General features: G+C 38.8%; 2 protein-coding genes across 2 annotated transcripts; both read left to right on the top strand.

Annotated features, from left to right (window-relative positions):
* The first annotated feature begins 12,339 nt into the window (after positions 1 to 12,339).
* Positions 12,340 to 20,323, top strand: TMBIM4 (transmembrane BAX inhibitor motif containing 4). The gene is made up of 7 exons (XM_017822205.1): positions 12,340 to 12,459; positions 14,294 to 14,402; positions 15,654 to 15,759; positions 17,192 to 17,225; positions 18,204 to 18,321; positions 18,757 to 18,802; positions 19,467 to 20,323. The coding sequence occupies exons 1-7, from the start codon at positions 12,366 to 12,368 to the stop codon at positions 19,671 to 19,673; spliced, it is 714 nt and encodes a 237-aa protein (XP_017677694.1). The 5' UTR covers positions 12,340 to 12,365; the 3' UTR covers positions 19,674 to 20,323.
* Positions 20,324 to 20,910: 587 nt separating this feature from the next.
* LLPH (LLP homolog, long-term synaptic facilitation) lies at positions 20,911 to 24,641 on the top strand. Its single transcript, XM_017822202.1, has 3 exons — positions 20,911 to 20,996; positions 21,072 to 21,255; positions 24,111 to 24,641. The coding sequence occupies exons 2-3, from the start codon at positions 21,075 to 21,077 to the stop codon at positions 24,272 to 24,274; spliced, it is 345 nt and encodes a 114-aa protein (XP_017677691.1). The 5' UTR covers positions 20,911 to 20,996; positions 21,072 to 21,074; the 3' UTR covers positions 24,275 to 24,641.
* Positions 24,642 to 24,875: the final 234 nt, after the last annotated feature.

The following is a 24,875-nucleotide window of genomic DNA, read 5'->3' on the forward strand; positions in this document are numbered from 1 at the left end:
ACCAGTATTTTATATATGCCAGTGTGGACTCAGGAAAATCCTTTTCACAGATAATAGTTATCAGCACTCAATGGCATTAGATGAAGTAAAGAGTCATCTTAGGTAAATGTATTATGAGTTTGAATGTAGCATTGGGTGATGATAATACAGAAAAAATAAGACCATAAATGAAAGCTTAACTTTGAATGTAATGGCTTTGAACTTTTTCTATAGTGTTCCGAGTGCAAATCGTTTTTTAACCATAAACAAATATTTGGTGGGTAAAGTCTGTAAGATTTGCTGGCAAAGATGCACAGTCAGAGCTATAAATATGTGGGAAAATCTAATAGTTCAAATTTACTCCAAAGGTCATCTGGAGTATAAATGTATTCTCAGAAAAATTATGCAGAAATTTTATCATTCTCTTCTTCACATGGGCTGAGACTGCAGGAAATAAGTAAGTCCTCGCAAAATATAATGACAGGAAGAGAAAAATGCCTGTGCTGTGACAGAATCCAGTTTCTTCTAACAAATTATTATGTGTTCTGTGACATAAATTCCAATCATTAATCACTTCCATAGGCATGAAGCCAGAAGAATAGCACTGTTAAGAGCGGTTTCAGCTAGCCCCTGGAATATTTTACTCTTGAAAAGGTTGCATTTCCTAGACAAAGGAGGTTTACATGCAGCTTGGCAAGAATTTAATGTGAAAAGGAAAAACTAAAACAAAAAATCAACTTAAAATTGCAAAGCTTGGACTTCTGAATTTCTGAAAGAGTTTCAACTGTTTCTTCATATGTTTTGGCTATATATAAGCCAGGAAACATATATAATCAGTATGTGAGTTACAGTGCACAGATGCAAGACTTGTTAATGTGGAATGCAACTCCTCTACCATAAAAGGAAAATGCAAAGTCATTTACCTTGCTTACATCCGATGTTCAGGCCATGGGGGAACACGCAAGAAGTGTATGTGTTTGCCAGAATAAAAGGTAAGAACAAACATATACCAGGGAAGATACCAAAGACTTTTCCTCTGCTTGCAGACGGGCACAAGGTCCCAGGAGCACTCCCGCATTTGGAGCATTTCCAGGACGGCTGTAAGAGATCTAGTTCACACTCTGTCCACAATGAATGGGAATAAGCTACACTTTGTGGGAGTACATGTATGCTAATTAGCACCATTTCTTCTGCAATTGTATTTTAATTAAACAATCTTTAACAGAAAAAAGACTGATAGAAAGTCTCCTCAAAACAAGCACACAAAAAAGCCTCTGCCTCTTCAGCTGAAATGGAAGGGAGCTCGGATTTTGTCATAGCTGTAAAATTACAAGACAACACCGCATCACAAAACCCAAGAAAATCATTACAGTGCTTTCATATGTACATATATTAAATAAAATCATGTGCAGATACTTCCTATCACCTCTTATGTCTCAATAACACTAGTCAATAAGTTATTTGTAACATTCTTGACAGCAAAAGGCAAGTTAATTTTCCCTTCTTTTGTTCTATTCTGAACATTTATCCAAGGGATTGGAATTTCAAGTCATTCAGTTCAGATTTTCCTCCTATTAAAACCAGCCCACATTCTTCAAAAAACCTCACCAAAATACCCATAAATAAAATTAACGCTTAAAAGACTCAGATTACATACTGCACCACCTGCCTAGCCTGCCAGCGCAAAGGAATGGCCACTACCCTCCCCAAAGGCTCGACATACACACAATAAAATATGAGGATGTATCTCAACTGATTCCTGCTTAATTATCTCTGCCTTCATCAGTACAGAGTAGGTTCAAAGTCCACTTACTAATTTGTATTTATCACTAATATAAACTTCCCAAATATCAAGAAAACCTTAATGTTGTACTGTTTATGATGTTTCTTTTCAGTCAGACCTGCAGGAAAACTGTTATTACTTGAAGCATATGGAAATCAACATGACCAGGAATTTTGAAACAGTAGAACTGAAATATGCACTGTTTCTAAGATGTTCGAGCTGCTCCTGAACATACTTTGCATTATAAGCAAAGTCGGTCTCTGGGTTTCTTAAGCACTGACAAATAAAGAAAAACTAGAAAAAACATACACTACATACAAAAAACTCCATACAAAACATATAATTCCTAAATGGAATTGTGCCAAAAATGAATGCTTTGGACATAAAGGAGTACACATTATTAAAACATGCAACTGTCAATATTAAACAAAAATTCAGCCTTATTTTGAAGTAATTTCTGATATTTCTATTTGCATTCCTTCCCACATTTTGGACTACTTTGCCATAACCCACTGTTAGATCCAGTCCAACATTTCCATATGAAATCTTTGAAGTTGCGCAGGCAATAATCCTAAAGATAGTATAGATCAAAACCACTGCCAGAAATAACAGAATATCTCAAAATCTTCAGCACCAACTCATTCTTTGGAAGCCCTCACTTATCCATGTGCAACAGTCATTGCCCAAGAAATTTAATGCTGTTTCAGCTGAAAAGGAAATATTGGGCAAGATCTTAGGAAAGTAGCAATCCTGTTTTCATAAAGCAGCATTGTTTCTACCCTACACCTGTTCCAAAAACATTATAGTATATTTTTGATTCTTAGTACCTGATTTGTGGACTTCAAAGAACTTCTCTCCAACCAGCAAGTATTTAATTATGTTTTCTGTTCATCTGATAGCTTTAAATAGATATGGGCATGCAAATGCTCAGAAAGCTGAGCATTATTTATCATTCACTTATAGAACTATAACAGCTTCCTGGTTCTTTCTCCCTGTTTGTCACCATTATTACACACTTTTTTCACTTCTGTGTCCACAGAATTAAAATTAGTAAATGAAAAGAGAGTGGTATGAGGATGCTGAAGCTGGGCTCTGGAACTATGAAGCAGAGAGAAAAGTGAGACTCTCTCATATGGGATTTTTCCTCTTTCCAGATACTACAATTCAGAGCAGTGATGCCATGATGGAGCACCAACACTTCTGGCAGATGCTAGGCACTCACCACCTACACCTGCTGAAGGCAGGAACGCAGCTGGAGACACATGGGAAATTTTAAGTCTCTTTTGTATTCTCCACATTTTGGAGCTCTTCAATCTCTCCAAACAAGGTTTGCAATAAAAATAAATAATAATAAGAATAAAGTGGCAATGCATTTTTTAGAAAGAACCAAATGCCAAGTAATAAAGCAATGTAAAAACATAGTATTATTGCTGTTCATTTTTTTTATGGTTGTCCTTCGGGTGTGGAACCATAATATTTCTTAAAGCTTTATATTAGCCTACTTTTTCATCTGTGTCACAAGAGCGATGTTGCTGAGTTGGTAATAGACTTATCAGGAAAGAAATATTTTCTTTTTTTGATATTTAAAATTGATGTGATTTTTAAATATTAATTTTAAAATATTTTATATTTGAATATTTTGAATATTTTATATATTGAAAGCAATACATATTTTGATACATAAATCCACTCTCTCTATTGTCAGAAACCTGACTGGGGTTTTATTAATCAAGAGCTTCTCACATAAAAAGACATTACTGCCGCAGAAAAACACAGTCTCTGTGTTAATTTTTACTAATTAAAGTAGAAGATTTATCCTTTGTTACTTTAGGATAGTGGAAACTGTGTCCCATCAGTCAGGTACACTCCGAGTGCTTAGGCTGATGTAACCTAAGAGACAGAACTACAGTTTAACACCAAAACAGAACTGTGCTAAAGTTAATCTCTATTTAGAAATATCAGCAATGATACCATAAATAGTCTCTACATATTGGTAGATTGCTGACGAATTAAAACAAGTATAAAATCACAAAAATGAAGCAGTTTTACATTTGCTTTCTGTTCTGTGCAGAAGTAACAAACTTTGCAGATGCAGAATGTCAGTAAACATCTGAAGGAAAAATCTGCATTTGTATTCTGAGAACTCAAAGACACTTAACATGAGTTTTGTAATTTATTGCCATCGTGGGAATCATAACTTTCAGGAAAGCCTGTGAGTTTCTCAAACTATATTTCCAGCATCAACCTATTTACAGAAAGAATTTCAATGAGACTTACAATTATATGTGGGGCTGATGAAAAGCATCTTTTCCCACATTAGTGCTTCTACAAACTGTCAGTCAAAGCATATTTCAGTATTTTCTACCTTAATGATGAGATTCAGGAATACATCTACACTAATTGTTTCCTAGAAGTAAAAAAAAAAACCACCACCACCAACAACAAAACCCTGTTGAGTTTTATATATTTTTATCAGTACATTGTTAGAATTTCATTGCTTACTTTAGTGTATTCATTTCTCTACAAAATTCAGCATAGCCAATTAAAAACATGAGTTCATAAATGCTTATGTTGCAAATTGGCCTCTGGAAAACTTGTCTACAAGCAGCCAGGTCATCATAGTCACTGCTACAACTAGTCTCTGAAACAGCATGCATATGCGCCCAAAGTTCTGCTTCTACACATTTCTCTGAAGAAAAGGTACAGAATATTTGGGGTCCTTTATGCAGTTATCGTATTTCTAGAGTGCCTAGTAGGCAGAACAGTGTTCCCTAATACTGCCCTAAAATGCCATTAACACAAACTTAAATTAGATGAATGATACCCTCTACTTCCTGGGAACATAGGATACAAAGAATGTTTAGGTAACATTTTCTAGCATTGCAAAATTTACAGCATTTTTTGTATTAGAAAGACAAAATCACCCTGATGTCAGAAACTTATGTTCCCCTTAGCTCTTCAATAAAATCATATCCATTCAAAAATGTTCCAGATGTGCATTTTAAATGGAGGAGCTCTGCTTGGGATTTCTTCACCCAAAATAATATCTGACAGGACTGACAGCTTCAGCTGGCTCCTAAGTGCTTCCACAGCGTAACCACAGCAGTGCAACCTCTCAGCATCAAGTTAATTTCATAGAAACGTGAAGAGAAAGCAACGTGATTTTGGAGAAAGTTTAAGGGAGAATTCACTATCCAGATAACACCTTACTTCTGACATCTATTCCATTCGGGACATAGATGCAGATACGACAATTTTCCAAGTATTTTGAGATTGTGTGTGCATTTCCATCTCTGGGCAAAAGTCCTAAGAAGCCCAATATGAAATATCATCCACAACATGTATTTCTGAGACCGGCAAAGAAATATTCAAACTGTTAGCACCACAATATGGCTGAGTACCAGCAGGTCCTGCCGCATACCTGGAGCCATACACTTTTACACTGGTATCTGGTGTGTACCAGAGCTCCAACCCGCTGCACAGGAAAAGTTATTTTAACTGATATTGTCCCAAGCCTAAACACTACCAAAGGAGTAGTTTGTTCTCTGAGTAACATTTTAATGTGATATCCGCAAAAGAAATAGTTGGGTCAAATGTTAACTAAAACTGTGACTTCATAATTAGCTTAAGCTGCTGGAACATAGGCTGCCACCCAAAAAGGCAATACCCTCTCCCTGCCACCAATCCCTGCGTGCCCACTGCCTTCCTCTTGTGCGCACAAACAGCAGCCACCACACAGTTCAGCTTGTACTGACTATCATCTATTATTCAGTATGAAGTTATAAGAAAATGCGGTTTCCTGTGAAAGTTTATGTTTGGAAATGCTCACTCTTGAAGTTCTTCAGGATGAGCTGCCGCACTTCCATCCACATTCCTTCTAATGAAGGCTAATATGCAGTAGTAAATAAATCTTTGTATAAAACTCAAGTGAACCAGTTTAGGAGACAGTAAAGTCTCGAGTCAGTCCCAAGTCCATGCAAACTCTGCTAAAATTACTACTTAATGTTGGTGATTAAAGAGTGACTCTAAACCCCACCTTTCCAGGAAGAACTTCTGGCTCAAGCAATCTCAAATACATCCCTATTCCACACCCTCAAAAAAGTACAGAGATCTTCAAAATAATTGGTGTAGCCACGTGTATTGCAAAGCACTCCAGAAAATCAGCAGTATGACTATTGGGCGGTCCCAGACCTAACAAGGGAGCTACAATCCCCCTGCTCTAACACAGGCAGGACTCATGCTAGGAAGACTTCCGCAGAGGAACTCTCCACTGACCTGGGAAATTCAGAGTCTGCCTTGGCAGCCCTAGGAGTTAAAGTCCATAAAGTGTGTGTTTGCTCATATTGAAGGAACAAACCCTGAGGCATAGTGGAGGGCATTTCAATCTAATTTTTTTTTTTTTTTTTAATTTGCAAGAGGAGCTTACACTGAATTCGGGACCTTTTTGGATTTTTTTACCTGAAATGTCTTGCATCCCAGCCATGTAGAATCAGATATCTCAGTCCTGTTTTATACTAGAGCAAAGGAGTCCTCAGACTGAGATCGAGTACTTAGAAAATACCTTGGAAGTTCTGCTTCAGAAACCAGTTGATAGATTATTCTCTCCTTGTTACAGTTATTTTTGAAAAAGGTGAAATTAATGTTTGAATGTAAAGGGATAGGTTCCCCAAAACTCATAAAGTTGGAATTCTCATTAATAACTACAATTATGTTCATTTTTTAACTGTCACATCTGTTGATCCCTTCAGAGGCCTCACAGAGATGATCAAGCAGAATCTTGCCCCAGCTGTCAGCCAAAGGAAAAATGGTAGCATCTAAAACACAGCTGCTAATTTTGAACATAGTGTTTTAAAGGAACTGCACAACAGTCGTGAACAATTATGTTTTTTGGCCAGGAATCGAGAAACCACCATTAAAAGGGTTCAATTGCAATTCCAATGATTTTGTTGGCAGGTACGTGTTTAGTACAGGTACAGATTGGCAGAACGTGTTTAATATTTTAGCAGAGATTTTAGATTTCTAATTAGATGTGTAACACCAAGTATTAGATTTAATGAATCGATCACTGTAATGGCTGACTCATTAAGATACAGAGACAACTACCTACAGAAATAATTTTAAAATCGATTTCTCTCAGGTAAAGATCTCTAAAAACCAAAAGCAGTGTTGAATAACCGGAGCAGGATGCAATGTAGATATGCTCCAAATGATGAATGCTGCAGAATGATCAATAAGATCTCACGCAGATGACAGTAGGCCAAGTTTAGGGATTTACAGTAGAAATTTACCTGGATCACTCCATTTCTTAGTGTAACTACCACTCCTACATAATTCCGGCAGCTTTTCTGTGTGCTCAGTATCAGCTATTTCTGAAACATGCTTAAAACCAAAACCTGTCAAAACCAGCTTCCTTTAAATTTAATCAGTGCATCTGACCTATCAATTTGATATGGTTGAGCTTTCCTGAAAAGCAAAATATATAAAGGTTATGTCTCAACACAGACTTACTCCTTCCTTTAGGATGCTCCAAGGCAACCAGGGCATCTGCTTGGCTTTGTAGATACAACAAAGGATTTAAAGAAGCTTAGTGCCTTCCCAGAGGATCAAATGGAATTGAGATTGATACCCCAAGGGCCATAAACTAGCACCAAACACTTACGTTTAGGCATCTGCATGCCACCCTAATTTCCATTGACGGTAATTGTTACTTAGGTACTTAGTACACGTGTAGATACCTATTTATATACACCTAAATGCAGTTGTTTTCATCTGGAGCCGAATCCTGCTCCTCAATCTCTGCTGAGTAGACCCAACTAAGAGGTGAAAAGCCATTTCTATTCTAAATGCAGGGGGTTTTTTCCTCTAACAGCATACAGACTATTAATGTTGTTATACATTGGAGTTCTTATCAGGACCAGATTGAACTAGACACTTTAACAGAAATAAGCAAATCTGACCTCAACTTTTCAAAATGCCAGGAAATAAAAGGTTCAGAATTAAAAGTGGTCACAACAAAATGAGTTCAAATGTTGACATAAACTAATTTACAAAAGTACATTCAGGTTTTAGATGACAGAATGGCTAGCCATTATAGGTGATATAGGCTGTCCAGTGAAGACAACTGAAGACAATTAAAGCACACTGGAATTTGTACAGAAAGAGTAGTTAGAGGTTTTATAAGAAGACTCCATATGGCACTCCAAAAATTCAAGCAGCTCTTACTGCTAAATTGAGTCAGAACAAAATAATAGCAAACTCAAACCAGAGTGTGCTTTGATGTTTTGTTCAGAGAAACAAATTCAAGAATGATCCATCTGCTATTTCACAAGGTAGTGCAGCTATTAAATTGGTTCAGTTTGTAACCTGCATGAAAAAAGAAGAAAAACCCCCTTCATATATAAAGAAAGGAAAAATTACCTATATCTGGGCTGTCATTGTAGCACTCCACATTTTCCTAGGATTCAGTCTTATGCATGGAATAAAATGGTAATGCTCTTTTTTAAAACTCTACTGAAATAACAAATAATATAATATTTGTTATATATATAATATATATAACAACTACTATAATAACAAAGGTGTCATTATAAGCAAAGACAGATTTCAGACTGATCCTGACCTTAAAATGTAAAATACCTCAGCTTGTCAAAATAAGATTGCACCTTTGAAAGATATGAGACTTGTATAAATGGACAAACATCTCGAAAGAAGACTTTCAATACTAGGATTAATTTATTAACTATGAGCAATACTCGATTAACTGCAGAGATATATTTATCCTGAATTCCTTTCTCCAAAAAGAAACATACTCACTCTGACCCTATTCAAAACATCTCACCAAATCGCATGAATCAAACCAATGTGTCTGTTCAAGGGCTGTTCATAATCCTTAAAATAAAGGTCTGGGCAGTTAACTTCCACATTGTGCTCCCTGCCAGATAAGCTTGTACTATCCACATCAATGGACTAGTACCTATCACCATCAGATAGCTCTGTTCCTAGGCACAACCCATTTCTTATTGCATGAGACCTCCAGTGAGTACAAGAACCAAAACTAACCTGGTGTGTGTCATCAACAATGCACAGGGGGAAAAAAAAGAGCCTAATTGAGCTACAATATGGTGAGGTATAATGAAAAAAATATATAATGCAGATGAAAGATGTGGGCTCGAGGAAACCAAAGAAATATTGAAAGAATTTTTTCATTCTGGAATAATGATAGCTTGGCTTCGTGACCTGCTTTCTAAAGGGCAGAGTTGTTCTCATGAAACTGTAAGTACTAAGGAAGATAAAATCTCTTCCCTGGATCAGTGGATTTGAAAATTCACCAACAGGGATTTTACAGCAACAGATCGTGCATCTGTCTCTGAGTTTCTTTGTTATTTTCCTGCCCTCATGATGGTTTTGCAGCTATGTACTTTAAAAGATAATTTGGAATAACTTTACAACTACAAGATTGTCTCCACTTCCCATGGAAAACTTCATATTTTGAGTGTGAGGATAATTTCACAGTAACTCATGGAATCATGGAATGGCTTGGGTTGGAAGGACCTTAAAGATCACCTAGTTCCAACTCCCCTGCCCTGGGCAGCAATACTTTCCACTAGACCAGGTTGCTCAGAGCCTCATCCAACCTGGCACACACACTTCCAGGGATAGGGCAGCCATAGCTTCTCTGGGCAACTTGTTCCAGTGCCTCACATCCTCATAGTAAAGAATTTCTCTCCAATATCTAATCTAAACCTACTCTCAGTTCAAAGCCATCACCCCTTGTCCTATCACTACATGCCCCTGTAAAAAGTCTCTCTCTGGCTCTCTTGTAGGCCCCCCGTAGATACTGGAAAGCTGCTATAACTCACATTTCTTCAAATTAAAATTCCTCAGGGTCACACAATAAAATGATCCCTCTAACTTAACTAGCCAGTTATTTTGAAATTGAAAGAACAAAGTTCACCTGGGGATAAATTAACCATTAATGGCCATGTGGATGCACCTATATAATCAAACTTCTCTGTTTTCCCATGTTGCTTCGCATCTGAACCACGTGTGCTGTGCTGTCCTGAACACAAATTGCCTGGATGTTACCTCTTTGTGGAAAGGCTGGCAGGCAGCCACGGGGCCCCATGTGTGACAGTCCACTCCTGAACACCTCGCATTCCAGCAACACTACAGCGGTTGTGCCCTGTGCATCTGTATGGAGCCATGCAGAGGTCACGGACTTTGCAGTCTGGGAAGAGACCACTTAGTCCTGCCTCAACACAGCCATGATGATGTAAAGATACACAGGTGTATATCAAAGCAATGCTGAGAGGGGTCACTCTGGGAACACTGCTCAAAGCTGCAGCAAACAAAGGGGCTCTGACACAATGATTTAAAAACAAACCTCTGGAAAGAAGCAGAATCCTGGCAATGCTCCAAGTACCTTTCCCAAGTACCTCTGAGCATGGACTTTTTCCATCCAAGCCACTGATTATGTGTAATGCAGACAAAAGGCACAGAGGAGTTCATGGTCCTTAACCAGGTCTCTAGTGAGAGCGAGCTCCCCATACTTGAGCCCAAACCAGAACCTGGGAAAACAGAAAGCTCTTTCACCCCTGAACACATGCACTCAGAGCGGAAGTGTCTAGCCAGTCCTAAGCCAGTCACTGCGGGACTGCGGCGGTTTCAAATAAAAATAGTGTGATGGAGGTATGTTTATGAAAACATCAAATACAGAAAAGAAAGGCAATGTAAAACATACTTTGCTTTTTATAAGGCATATTTAGCAATTCACAAACTATACCTTCCCAAGTGAGGAATGGAAAATTGCAGACATCGAAAGCACTCCATCAGGCTCAGTGTTATTAAACCTTCATTCAGTACAGTCACTCCAAAGAACTGCTCACAGCACAGTGCATTCTGTATGCGTGTGCAAGTAACAAAAAAAGATCTCAAGACAAGAATGATGCTCTCTTTGGGCATGAAAACCACAGGCTTTATCAGTATCGCGGATGTAAATAATTTTCCATTCCCATCTGCAGCAACTTTGGCAGACTGTGCTTCTCAGTGGTGTTGCTGAGTTATTTTGCTGGTTTGTCTCCTGCCTTTCTGAATAAGCTCATTACTGATTCTTGGTGCCTTATATCAGACTAACATCTTCTACACAGGAGATTGTTGTGTGAAAGTGCAAAGGCTCACATGCCTGTTTCCTGCCATCTCCTATCTCCCAGCCTGTGCCTAAACCCCGGCTAACTATTCCACAGCTTTACCCTGATAACTCTTAAAAGTTCACAAGTTTCTTCCCTACTGCAGTTTAAGCCATACTTTCTCCACAGCTAGAGAACTGCAATAGCCTTTTATAAAGTATTCGAAGACTACTATTATGTTTGTCCTTCAATCATCTCTAGTCTTAAACTATTTGCAGGAGTCAACTCTGCAGCAATGCTCTGAAATTTTTGGTTTCTCACACAGAAGCGAGGCCCTCTCTAAGAGGCATTTTAAAGAAAACTGCACTGCATGTATTAGGAGAAGGCAATACCAGATGCTTGGCCAGAACTCTGAATGCTTCTTCTGGGAGAACATCAGTGTCGTTCTTCTGCAGAGGCATGCAAAACAAAGCAGACAGCAAAATTATTTCAAAACAGTTACTATTCAGCAATGCAAAGAATGCATCAGTCTCTAAATTCAGGATTAAAGTTGAAAGATCCTTCTCTGCAGCAACTAAAAATGCAAAATTATGTTAGGAAAACCATAAATACTTCCCCAAATATAAAGTCATGTTCATATTTCTTGTCTCTGCAAATGAGATGTAGTATCTTAAGTCAACTCAGTAGAAAAACTGCTCAAAAATTATTTCACCATATACAATCATATAATTTATTTCCTTCTCCCTTGAGAAGCTGAGTACAGTTGAGGCCTCTATTTTGCAATTTTTAAAAGCACTTCCCGTCTAATCTCATAAATACATTTCTGATATCGCTTCAGTGTCTTGGCACACTTTAGATAATATTCACAAGTTAAAAACATAACATACTGCGCTTCCCACCCCACATCCCAAAACCCCAGCTTTTGTGGATTCCTCAGCGTGAGCTACCACCTTTGCCAGCTCTTGGGGGGCAATTCCACAAATACAAGGTCCGCTTGTACAAAGTGCTGCGTGACGCCTGAGAAACGTGCACCTTTGGGTTCTGTTGAATTACACCGAGTCTGAAGGACGGGACACAGAACTCGAAGAGAGCCGCGATAAAAGCCTGCTTCGCATTAAAGTTTTATGGAAGTGACTCTCCTCTCTAGTGGGGTACACACTGACAGGGAGCATCGCCGTCCGAAGCACCTTTTCATCAGGCACTGCTGATCGCGGGTACTTGTTTGTAGCTGTGGGCAACCCCAGCTCGCTGGAGCACTCTTTCCGCATGGCAGAGAGATGCGAATCAAAGGTGAAAACCAGCCAAAGGGCGGGTTTGTTTCAGTCCCTGGAACTTCCTTTCCAGACCTAAAACAGCTGCAGGACGCGGGGGCCGAGACGAAGGCTGGCAGCGCCGATCGACGCGCTCGGCCCTCGGCGGGGCGCCCTGCTCGGCGGTGCGGCGCGCGGCCGCGCCTCCCGGAAGCGGCGCGGGCGGCGATGGCGGCGGAGCAGCGGTATCCGCGGGGCTCCATCGAGGATGACTTCAACTACGGCAACAGCGTGGCCGCGGCCAGCCTCCACATCCGCATGGGTACGAGCTGCGCATGACCCCCGCCACAGCCCCCGCTGCCCCCCCGGCTGGGCAGTCGGGGGGTGCCGCGCTCCTAGCAAGTGGCTCTGGGTTACCCCATCGCCTTTGGCCTTGGGCTGAAGGGAGGTTCTGCGCGGTGTTTTAACCTGGGTACAGGTTGTGAGTGCGGAGCCAGGGCGTTACTTAGTCCAGGTTAAACATCAAGGGTGAGAGACTGCGGCGGCGAAAGGTTTTGTCATCTAAGCGTGAAGGGAGTAGGTCTTCTCATGAGAAGGGGTTAATCCGCTGTAGATTCAGACTTGACTTTGCCCAGAGTGACGGATTTTGAAGCCCAGACATAATACGTGAGGTGCATAGACCCTGGAAAGCTGCACGTCCCTGGAGGTGTTTAGGGAAAGACTGGACGTGGCACTTGGTGCCATGGTCTGTTGGACATGGTGGCGTTCGGTCATAGGTTGAACTCGATGATCTCAGAGGTCTTTTCCAACCTTATTGATTCTGTGACTCATACAGAATCAGTATCAGTGCTAGAATCAGTGTCTGTAGTTATGGAAGTTTAACCATGAGACTGAAGGACTTGGATTTCTTCTATGAGGTGATAAAATATTGTCTCTTCTGCTGAAGCACTTGGCATACCTTGAGTCATATGACTCAAGCCCATGAAATACTGCTTTACTCTTCATGTGCAGGTCTCAAATGCATTGAATAATCTCGTAGAATGTGTCTAATCATTACTCTTTTCTGAAATACTTACAGTGTTAGTGAATGCATTTTGGAATAAAAACAGCTGCATGTTGTGAAATTTTTTATCAGATATTTCTGATAATCAGGAAGCCTTTTCCTATAAAAATACAATTTTTCCTTGTTTGAAAAATTAAGGGGGCAATAGGAGATATGAAAAAGATAATGCCATTAGCAAAATTGCTGATGCATCTAGTAATGTGGGGAGAAAGCTGTGCTAGCTAGGAGGCTACCTAGGTTTGTTCAGTTTATCACAATCAAGTAGGCCCCAGTCTGTCACGGCTTACAAGTGTATTTAACTTCCTGCTGCAAGCAGGTAGTTCAGCTCCTCGTAGTATGCACTCTTAAACTTGTTTAGGCTGTGCTATCAATGACTGAATCATTTCCCCCTGTAAGCTTATTCTTCCTTTCACAGCATTTTGCCCAATGGGTTTGATCTCCTCGCATTCCCAACGAGAATCTCTGTATGATATATCTGTATGTCCTGAACTACTCTCCGCTTTCCATAACTCTAGAATTAAGAAGCCTGTTAGCTTAGTTCTGGGATTTTTTTTTTTTCCTGCAATCTGTGTCTGTAGATACTTATTCAGTACAGTGCAAGTCACAAATGATGATAAACAATATTTACCATGGCAGAAGGGCAATCAAATAGATATTACTATAAAAAGTTTTCCTTTTTAAACTTTATGGCAGTTTCTGCCCTCCACAGAACTTCCAAGTTAATCTTCCAGCATTTAGGTCCATTATATACCAGTAACATGATGGAGAAGGTATGTTGTTAGTATAGTGAGACATAGGTGTACATAGGTTTTTAAATATATCCAAAGTAAATTCCTTGCAAATTTTTTTATATTTCTTTTTATTATCTTGTTATTGGTTAATTAATGTTGTGATAATAAAAATGTAATAAACGTAATGTAAAAATTGTGTCAGTTTTTTTTAAGGAAAAATGGCTTTTTACAACACTGTTCTGTGCTTTTTCACTATGACTTTCTAATGGTTCCTTATGAAAATGAAAACTTGTATCTGATTTACTGTTGAACTTTCTAAGTGTAACTCAAAAGTGATTTCATTTTTATTTTCCTTATTCTAGCTTTTCTACGGAAAGTCTACAGCATTCTTTCCATTCAAGTTCTATTGACCACAGTCACATCTGCAATTTTTCTGTATTCTGCAGGAGTGCAGGCATTTGTTCATGAAAGGTAAATACTCAAATGAAATGGAGATGTTTAGCATGTGTTAAGTATAGTTTATGTAGTTTGTTGCTCTGGAACACTTCAGTCTTCCTTGTTTTGATTCTGTAATAGAAATGTTGTAACTTGATTAGGAAATAATCTTTCTTCTCTGACATTTTTTGTCTTTGGTTTATTATGGAAATTTTATTATAGTGAAAGTTTATTTTAATCAATGCTTTATTAATAGTGCTTATTTTAGTATTTAAGCTATGCAAATGCAGAACATCCCAGTTACTGACATTTCTTGGTTTATGGTCTAAGTACTTTCAGAATCTCTTTGGAATGCTGTTGCTTATAGGTACCTGTCCCAAAAAGCAGAATCATATCTTGTTCCTCTTCCTCCCTCCCCCCATCTTTTGTTTTTTTTCAGGGGTGGTGTTGGTTGGTTGTTTCCCTGAAAACTAGTCTGCTAAAATTCCCGAGGGCTTGCTTCTTTTTGCATCTCCAATTTTCATGATAAAAAACCAAATCTCAATATCCAAACTGTGGTGAACAGGCCAGGGAAAGGAACAGCTGGGAAAGGAGTCCAGTTTCTGTTTTTCACCAAGTGCTTTTGCGGACTTGGCTTTTACTTTCACTTCAAAGCCCAAGTAAAAAAGGAGGCTCAAACACTATATGAAAATTTCAATTTCTGTATAAGCTATAGTACATGCAACAGATGTTGTAAAACTACAGTTTTCTACTTAAATCTGATAATTTAAAATTGACCTTCTCACTTAGAATTGTTGTGATTTTTGTCTTTGATGTTGGTCTGTTTTTTTCTTGGAGGGCTGCCTGAATGATTTAATGATACTTTCCGGTCAGTACTGATTTTCCTTGGTGCAGTTAGTGCCTGTGTTTGTTGCAGTCAGATGCTTATGAAAAACACTTCCCTGAGTGTGGAGCTCATAATAGGCAAAATATGACATATACTTTAATACTTTTAGTTTCATACAGATGGATTTTCTTCTTTATATAGATTCATTTCCAGGTAATGGATTCCTGGGTAGTCCTTAGCTTCAGTATGAAAAAGATGTCATTTTTTGTGACTATTTTTAACTGATTATCTGTAATGATATGTTTTAGAACAGCTTTATTATAGACTTGCATTACATTTATTTTGGATATCTGTGTCTAGGTGATCACTTAAAAACCTTGGGTTTATATAAACTGGTTTTTAGTCTTCCAAATATTTGAGTTTAATTTTGACTACTTTTTTTTTTGTATGGAACTTTACAGGCCTGCCTTGCTTTTGATATCTGGATTTGGATCTTTGGCTATAATTGTGGCACTAACCCTCTACAGACACCAGCACCCTCTTAATTTATACCTGCTGTTTGGATTTGTAAGTATTTATAAATTCAATTTTAATAGTCCCTAGAATATTTTGCATTGTGATGAACTCCATGAAACTAGTGGTAGGTAATTAGTTTTTCTTGTATTCCTTGAAAGATATCCTATGTGCTTATGAAGATCTGATTTTGTCCACAGGTTGTTCCTGGATAGGCTCTAGGTCAGGTTTCTAGATGTGTGTAGAAATCTGTGTATCTGCTCTTGTTGTTCTGTTGATGTTAGGCATTTGTCTATGAAAATGCTCAGTAGGAAAGGAGGAGGCATTCCTGTTACCTTATTTGCTTAATGGATGGCCTCCAGCAGAGGCCCAAAGCAGCTCTATGTTTTTATTTCTTCAATTGTTGTCTTTTTGATGCTAAATTCTGAGCATGTTTCCAGCACAGGCAGGTGAGTCAGAGCTGTCCTTAAATTTCAGTCTCCTGCCTGATTTTGTGAGCTTTTAGATATGGGCTAATGATTTCTCTTGGATATTTTGGATAATGTAGAAATCAATCTTCTGAAGAGTCACAGTAGCTCAATTAGAATTTGATGCTTTAGAAGTTGCCTAAATTGTATTTGTGTAAAACGGAAAGACAGCTTTGCTGTATAAGTAATAGATTGCTGAAATGGTGACACAGTTATATGCTTCCTGACTTTTGAACTCTTGCAGGTGAATAAAACATTTAAAAACTTTTAACAAGTGAAGCTGTAACAAGGAGTGATGTAACAGTTTGGCCAAATGTGGTGTGGGAGTTTGTAAAATAACAGTTTAAGTATTACATTATATAGGAATGGAAGAATTCAAATGTCTGTGTGATAAATTGGTTTAAACAAAATATGGGTTAAATATTCTGTTATTTCTGAGCCCTTGGTTCATGACATAGGGAGTTTTCTCATGTTCTATTATGTTGAAACTCAATTTGAAATTATCATTTAGAAAAACTCAGGGTCCATACTAGCCTTCATCCCAGACATTCAAAATGTGTTTTAAAATTAGCTGTTTCAAAACAAGGATTAGTGGGAAAAGGAAGCTGATGCAGAGACTTTATGTTACTGTTAGACACCTGTCTAACAAGTTATTAAGAGTGTATTAATTGTATAGCTTCTTGAATAGTTTGTAAGAAATGTAATAAGAATGCTGTGTGCTTTGAGTAGAAAATGTAAATGGCATTTTTCTATAGGGGCAGTCTCTCACTCATTTTCAGTTTGTATGTAAACAAGTAACACAAGTTACTTTTTATGAATCACACAGTAAGACAGCGTGATTGCCATTTTCTTGTTGAAAACTAGATATATTTTCATATACAAAGACTTAACAGGAGACCTAATGTAATGTGCTGGGATTATGTAGCAGAATGGGACTTACTGCATGTGAAGTCTCCAAGTAAGTGTTTTGTGGTCTGGTTTTTTTAATCCATGTAATTTTTTGATTTTACTTTTTGTAGACGCTGCTGGAAGCACTGACAGTTGCCACTACAGGTAAATGGTAGCCATCCTATTGTCTGATTCCATAAAGAATTTGGAAAAGGAATACAGTCTGTTGTATGAATTGCCATTAGAGTTTTTTAGATGTGACTAAAATGATCATGAATCCTGTTTGAAAATTTTAATGACAGTGATATGAGTTTAGCAAAAAAACAGGGAATCAAGGGAGAAAACTGGATTCTGATCAAGAACTGAAACTGTACAAGCCTGAAGTGAGAAATGAATTGTGCCATGAATTCTTTCAGTATAGCTATCAATGTTCTTTCCTATATGGCAGCTGTTAGCAGAGCTGATCTTAAAGTTGAAATATCCCTATCTTTCCCCTCAGTTTCCTCTAAGGGAATTTGAGTTTGGAGAGTTCTGTACTTCATGGTTAGGGTTGTGAAATGGGGTGGTGTGTGGACAAATCGTGGCATCACTTTGCATTATAGTTTCCAGCATAGGCTGAAACCTCTTCATCGTGGCTTATGACCTGCAAAAAAAAAGTCATTTGGGGAAAAGAAAGATTAAGGAGGAAGGAGGGAAGAAAAAGGTTCCACTCATTTCTGTAACCTTTCCCCTCCTATCCCCTAACCAAAACTTTGAGCCTTTGGAGAGAATTTTGTTTTTTCCCCTTGCTTCAATATCATGAAAAATTCAGTTAGCTTTTCCCTTAAGATCTCACCTATGCTTAAAATATTTTTGTTTTGTTTTGGCAGTGTTTTTTTAGTTGTAAGTAGGGAAGACCTGTTATTTCCATATAAGAAGCTACAGCTATCAAGTAACTGTCAAACTCAGTGCAAGGCCCCTGAATCCTATGATCATGAATTCGTAGTGCAAAGACAAGTTCAGCTATAGTTTACTTTTTTTTGTTCACAGTTAAGATTTTTTTTCCTGTCTGTGAAAGTTTAAACTTCTGTTTCCTCAAAAGATAATGTAGCAAATACATGATGTAGTGTTCTTTAATTGACAGATTACTTTTTCTGTTTATAGTTAGTTTCTACGATGTCTCCATCATCTTGCAAGCCTTTATTCTTACTACTGCTGTATTTCTTGGGTTGACTGCTTATACTTTGCAGTCAAAGAGAGACTTCAGCAAGTTTGGAGCAGGGTATGTTGTCATATTGATGATTTTTAGAAAATTCTTTTCTGTTAAGGTTGTTTTTTCTTTCTTAAAGCAAGCTTTGCAGCTATAATAAGGAATACAGGTCAAAAGAACCTGCTTCAAGGGAATGGTGAGGGTTTTATTTATCTTAAATTATTAATTTTACACAGTTTTGCTTTTCTGGTAAATTTTTTTCTGTGATTATGATTCTTAAAACCACTAGAAAACTAGTTTACCTGAAGTTTTCACTGAGACAGAAGGCAGCCGTTTCAAATATTTTTTAAAAAATTAAAGTTAGAAAGTAACTTTTGACAACTTATAAAACTTACTGCTGACACCAATGAACAGTTAGCATCTAAGAAGAGGTTTTGTAAGAAGGGAGGATATTTTAAGTTTAAAAGAAAGTATATTGTTGCTCACAATTTATAATTTTTTTTTCAGACTCTTTGCTTGTTTGTGGATTTTAATCCTCTCAGGTTTCTTGAGGGTAAGATACCTTGTGTTCATGGTTACAAGATATTCATAGAATCACAGAATGATTTGGGTTGGAAGGGACCTTAAAGATCATCTTGTTCCAACCCCACTTGCCATGGGCAGGGACACCTTCCACTAGACCAGGTTGCTCAGAGCCTGAGCTTTTACTAACTTCTGGTAGAACAAAAAGGTTTTGGACAGCTCAGTGTAACTTAAGGAAAATTCCTAACCAGATTCATGGCTATTCTAGATCGCACTGGTGATCTTTTAACCAGTCATTTCCAATTTGGATTTTTGTTGGGTGCTGTTCTTGCCAATATTAAAGGAGTATTTGTGTTGATTGACAAAATTTGTCAGTCAAGATCCACTACTTGATTGAGAGAATGGGAAAGAGATCATTTGGTTTTTAGCTGTATTTTGTTTTTCTAATTGTTGTTAATACCCTGCAGACCAGAGTTTCCACCCTCTTAGATGTGGAGGCACTTTTACTCAGTTAAAGAGACAGTGACTGGGGAATACATGGAATAAGGACACTGAAATGCCATCATAATACCGTGTTTGCGTGTACATAACAGTAGGAAGACCATGTTATAAGTGTGGCATATCATTATGCATAGTTTTAATATTAAAAAGAAAATGAAATTTACAATTTTTTTTCATATTTTGTCTGCCTCCAGCTGTTTTTCTATAGTGAGACAATAGAGTTGGTGTTTGCTGCTGCTGGAGCTCTTCTGTTCTGTGGATTTATTATTTATGACACTCACTTGCTGATGCACAAATTGTCCCCTGAAGAGTACATACTGGCTGCAATCAACCTCTACTTGGACATCATCAATCTGTTCTTACACCTGCTGCGTTTACTGGAAACATTTAATAAAAAATAGCCAAAAGTGGTGTGGTTTAACTATAGTGCAATTTGGATGATCTGCACACTCAGTAGTTCTGTCTTCTAGAGACTGAATCTATATTATTTTTTCATTCCATGAATACTAATCCCTCCTTGGGGGGGAAAAAAAAGTCTTTTTATGTAGCTACAGTTCTTTTCTAGATCATGTATTTTATGCAGTTAACATGCTGTCATCATTACAGTCACTTTTTTAATCTCTTAATTTGCACTTGACATAATTAATGATGAAAAAGTTTGCCAACTTCTTATTGCTCCAGAGTAAGCTACAGCTGTTCTGTAGCTGCTGGAAATGTTTCCTTTGGGATTGATCATAAATGTGTGTATCACATAAGGGTAGGCTGAGCTTACCATTGTGCTAAGCTCAATATTACTAAGCTAAATATTTTTCTAGTTTTTGGTTTTGTTATTTGTTTTGTTTAGTTTTTGTTATCTGTCCCTGACAGATACTCTGTTCTTGTTAAGGGCTGTCACTATGGAGCTGTGAGGGTGTTAAGAATGTTCTTAATTTTAGTATTATTTATGGCCTATCTTTCAGTGTCCTGAAAAATCATTTGGAGATAGATTCTGGGATTTTATCAACTTCTGTATGTTAAGGTTAATTGTGTCAATAAAAATTGGAAAACCTTTTGTCTGTTCTTGCTGCCAAGACTGGAGAACTTCAGGGTGCCAAGAATGAACTTTGCAGACCCTTGCTGGCCGGGGAGAGGTGCCGTGACTCACTACTTCCCAAACTGTGGAGATCCTGGAAGGGCAGGCAGGGTAAAAACAATTCTGAAAGGCTTTCTTACTTCCTATGCAGTGTTGTTACTGCTCTCCTGGCCTGTCAGTGAGAGTCAGTGACAAGGCAACGCAGTAATTGGGAAATCATCCGTGTCCTGCCACAAGCTGTGACAAGGTGTGTTTTCCGTGATGGAACGGGACTGATGCTATTGAAGTGCAACTGCGGATTGGTTTGAGCAACTGTGATGCTTTCTCTCTTCTGCCCGATTTAGAAATGTGTGGCCGTAGCGAAGAATAAAAGCTCGCTTTTTTTCCCCGTGATGAAGCACGTGTTTATTTGTTCATCCGTCCCCACGCCCTCGGCACGCCCCGGTGGTTGGATAAGATCCGGCAGCGCAGCCGGCGCGGGGCGCGATGGGGGTACTGCGCGCTCGCTCGGAGAGTTACGGTAGGGCCCGCCTGCCCCGGCCGGCCGGATGTCGGGGCCGCGCCCAGGGGCGGGACTGACGCGACATCCTGCGCATGCGCGCGGGCGGCGCGGCCTGGCGCCGGTGTTGGCGGCGGCCTCGTGCGCGGGCAGGTGAGTGGGGGAGGGGCGGTGACGGCGTGTGCGTGCAGCCCCGCGCGCTCACCGCGCCCGCTCCCCTCCGCGCAGGACATGGCCAAGAGCCTCAGGAGCAAATGGAGGAGGAAGATGCGGGCGGAGAAGAGGAAGAAGAACGCGCCCAGGGAGCTGGAGAGGCTGAAGAAGATCTTGGGAACCAACGCGGATGTTGTCATGGAGGAGGTCAAGGAGGTGGCGACGGTGCTGCCCCCCAAGAAAGTGCTGGAACAGAGGGGTGAGTTGGGCTCTGGGTGGTTTTTCCTGAAGTCCCCCAGGTGCAGGAACGTCCTGCAGTGTTGTGACTGTTCCTGTGACTTACGCTGTGGGGATCAGACGTATGAGTATTACAGGCTGAGAATAGTGAGTTGGAAAACTTTTGTCTTTTAAAGCTAAAAGATGCTGTTAAAGCACTGAATCTGGTCATTTCGCAACGTTGGCATCCATATTGCGTGCGGTCACTTGTGGAACAAAGTTATTAACATCTGATTTTTAGTATGTAAAATATGTAATGTATTTTATGGAGATGTACTGTGTAGTACCTTATAGAGAGACATCTCTGAAAACATCAGGTGAGTGAAGATTCATCGCTTAGCAGTTGTTCCAATCACAGCATTATATTTGCTGCTAAACAAGAGGTAGGATGTAATTTGCGCCCTAATTTAAGAAGGACACTAAACATATAAACTAAATCTAGTAATTTCATAGAAATTTTTATCAAGAATATAGTGGTGTTTTGCTATTTAAATGTACTGTCTCAAAGTAGGGGAAGTACGGAGCTAGTTTCGGTTTACTAATTAATGATGTATTGCACGTGGCGCAGGAATAGGTGGTATTAGGCGTCTACAGATAACGCCATCTTCCTCTTTCTGCCTTAAATAGAAAGTAATCAGTAAAGAAAGTGGGCAGTTACCCAGCAAGTGGAAACAAGGGTTTTAAATAGCTGCATACTGGACAGGAGTCAGAAAGACGCTTTCTCTTCCAAAAACTGAAGTCCAAACTAAATCGTAGTCGTTTTTACTTCTCTATTTTATGGCACTTAAGATGTTATGATGTTGAAAATGGAAAGAGAATGCTATATAAAATCACCTTCCTAGTTAAGGATAGCTTAAATTATAATATGAATTTTTATCTATGGTTCTGGTTTGTTCTATAATCCAGGTAAAAGTTGTTTTTTAAATGTTGTCAGTCTTCTGATGCTGAATCTGGAGGAAAAATCATTGCTTTAAACCTTCTTTCTGAAGCAAATGGCTGGCTGTCTGTCATTCCTACACCTCCTTCCAGCTCTGCTGGCAACTTCTCTACAAGTGGCCATTGTCACTTGGCTTTTGCAGAGAGATAACAGCCTCAGAAATACCCAAGAATATATGTCTTTCACAAACAACTACAAGTTTTGTGAAAATAACGATGTCTTCTTTGAAAGGACTTTTCAGCAGTAAGTGTGGACATAAGGGAGTTTGCATCACCAAGTGTTACAAGTATATATTAGGGACATTTTACTGTGTTACTCTAAGGTATTTTTCACAGCACCCTGTGAATTCCTTTTTCAATTTTTTTTTTTTTCAGTCTTTGTTGTTAGGAAAAAAATAATGAAAGGTCTGGTTAGCCTTTGGTCAATAGTGGTTTTGTAGCCGTTTTTAAAACTTTGTGGGGATGTACATATTTTTCAAGATAGTCGTATCTATTGAGTCGCTTCAATAACCAACCTTTATAGTTTTTTTTTCTTGGTCCTTCTCTCTGTCTTTAACCCCTTTGATAGATTTTCTTTATGTCCCTGGACAGCTTCTGCTCAGTGGGTTTCTTCCTGTTACTGATTCCTGCAGAATCCTTGAGGTTGCAAAATACAATGAAAACATTATGCTGTGTGAACAACTGGTATTTTTTGTCCAAGAGTATTCATTTAGTTTATGTTGCAGCAGACATTTATTGTGAACGTGCTTTTAATCTGTGTAACAGATTAACCTGTCGTGATAGGACAGGAATTTGAGAAGAAACTTATGTATGTGCTGCTGGGTTTTTGTTGTGTTATTGGAGGCTGTATCTCCTCTGTCGTTTGTTAAGAAGGCCTCGTGTTTCTCTGATACCCTGTGAGGTTTCTGGAGCTGGAACGTTTTTGCTGCCTGTCCCATGCTGGATCAGCCTTTGGTTCTGCAACTAGGCAGTAGGGCCCTGAGGTGATTCTCTGCTGACTACAAGTATTTGTTTCCCAACTTAGGGCTCCCTAAGCATCTGTGGTGCATTCCTGTAGACTGTCAGCAATGCTTCAACCATAGAAGCAGCACATTAGCATTTTCCTCATGAGCTTTATCTCCTAACAACATACAGGCACAACGTGATAAAGCTTTGAGTTGCATTCGGATAGCTTGGAAACAAGGTTGAAATGAAATTACAGAGCACAGTTCCAATCAGTACTTAGCAAGGTGTTCCTCTTGCAGCCTTGTTTCACCAAGGCACAATGTTCATGGGGTGTTAGCTAGCTAGGGATGCTGTTTTTGAGAGTGAGCAGGTCATGGGCAGTCTTCCTGATCCTAGAGATTAAGCCTCTCTTTCTGCCTGTAAATATGTTAGACTTGATGTCATACTTGCTCCTTGAGGCAAGTGTGGCATCCCTGGCTCATTGTTTGTACTGTCGTATTTCAGCTTTTTTCTTTATTATTCTCTTTACCTGTCTTTATCTTCCACTCAGATTAATTTGATTTTTTAGAACAGATCTTAAACATTACATCATAAAAAGTGTGTGATTGTGCACGTTTCAGTAAGCCCATGGCTTCCTGTATGGTTGTGTGTCTCTGTGGTGGAGACCACACACAATATTTTTAGACACAGTATTGGAACAGATGGGAGACTAAAGAATAAGATGCTTTGCCCAGACAAGGGCCTTTAGGGAAAATTCTGCACGTTTACTATCAACTGTTGAAGTTCCTGGGCTGTGGTTGCGTTGGTTGGGAAAGCGCTTTCTGTATATAAACCCTTCAGCTTTCTATGTATAAATACTGTTGTGTCTAGGGGATATTTTGGGGAATCTAATAACAAAAGAACATCTATGAAGCTGATTCAGGTATTTTACTCACTATAAATACCTTTCATTTTCAGATGACGGCAAAATGGACCTGGATAATAAACGGAATAAAAAAACTCTTCTAGATCAGCACGGACAGTACCCGATATGGATGAATTCCAGGCAAAGAAAGAAGCTTAAGGCACAGCGTGTTAAAGGGAAAAAAAAATCAAAATTGGCCAAAGGCCTTGTCTGGTAGAATCAGTTTTGTAAGATCGTGAATATTTTACTCAACAAAATAAATTTCCCACATATTTTGTGCTTGGTCACTGAGTATAATTTATTGTGTTGAATGGAATTTGAAAAGACTATTAGGCCAGCAGATGATGAAAAAAGTATCAACGTGGTGTCTCCTTAACTTAAAAAGCAAACTGAGTGCCTTTGAGTAGACTAATTGTCTCTGGTTATCTGTTTTCTTGAGGAGGGGAGGGTCTTCATCTTTTATATTGTGAACACAGAAAACACTAAAGGAAACCCTAAAAATAATTAAACCATATGTTTTGTGTACTGTGGTCTTTGTCAGTGTAACTTCTCATTTAGTAAATATAACCAAAGGATTCTGTAAACTTGCTGTATCCTTTAAATCCTTCTGTAAAATTACTTCTGTTGCACTGATTCATTTTGCTTTTAACATCTGGTAATTAGCGAAAATGGACTTTGCACATGTAACCTCAAAAATTTTATGTGCTGAAATCAACACCAAGCCTTCATGAAACTTCTGCAAGTAAAAAGAGTGTCAATCTGACTTTAATTCACAAAGAGAACAAAAAAATATTTTGCTGCCGTCTGCAACAGAAATA

Source organism: Lepidothrix coronata, unplaced genomic scaffold, assembly GCF_001604755.1.
Source record: "Lepidothrix coronata isolate B3197 unplaced genomic scaffold, Lepidothrix_coronata-1.0 Scaffold95, whole genome shotgun sequence".
Lineage (NCBI taxonomy): Eukaryota > Metazoa > Chordata > Aves > Passeriformes > Pipridae > Lepidothrix > Lepidothrix coronata.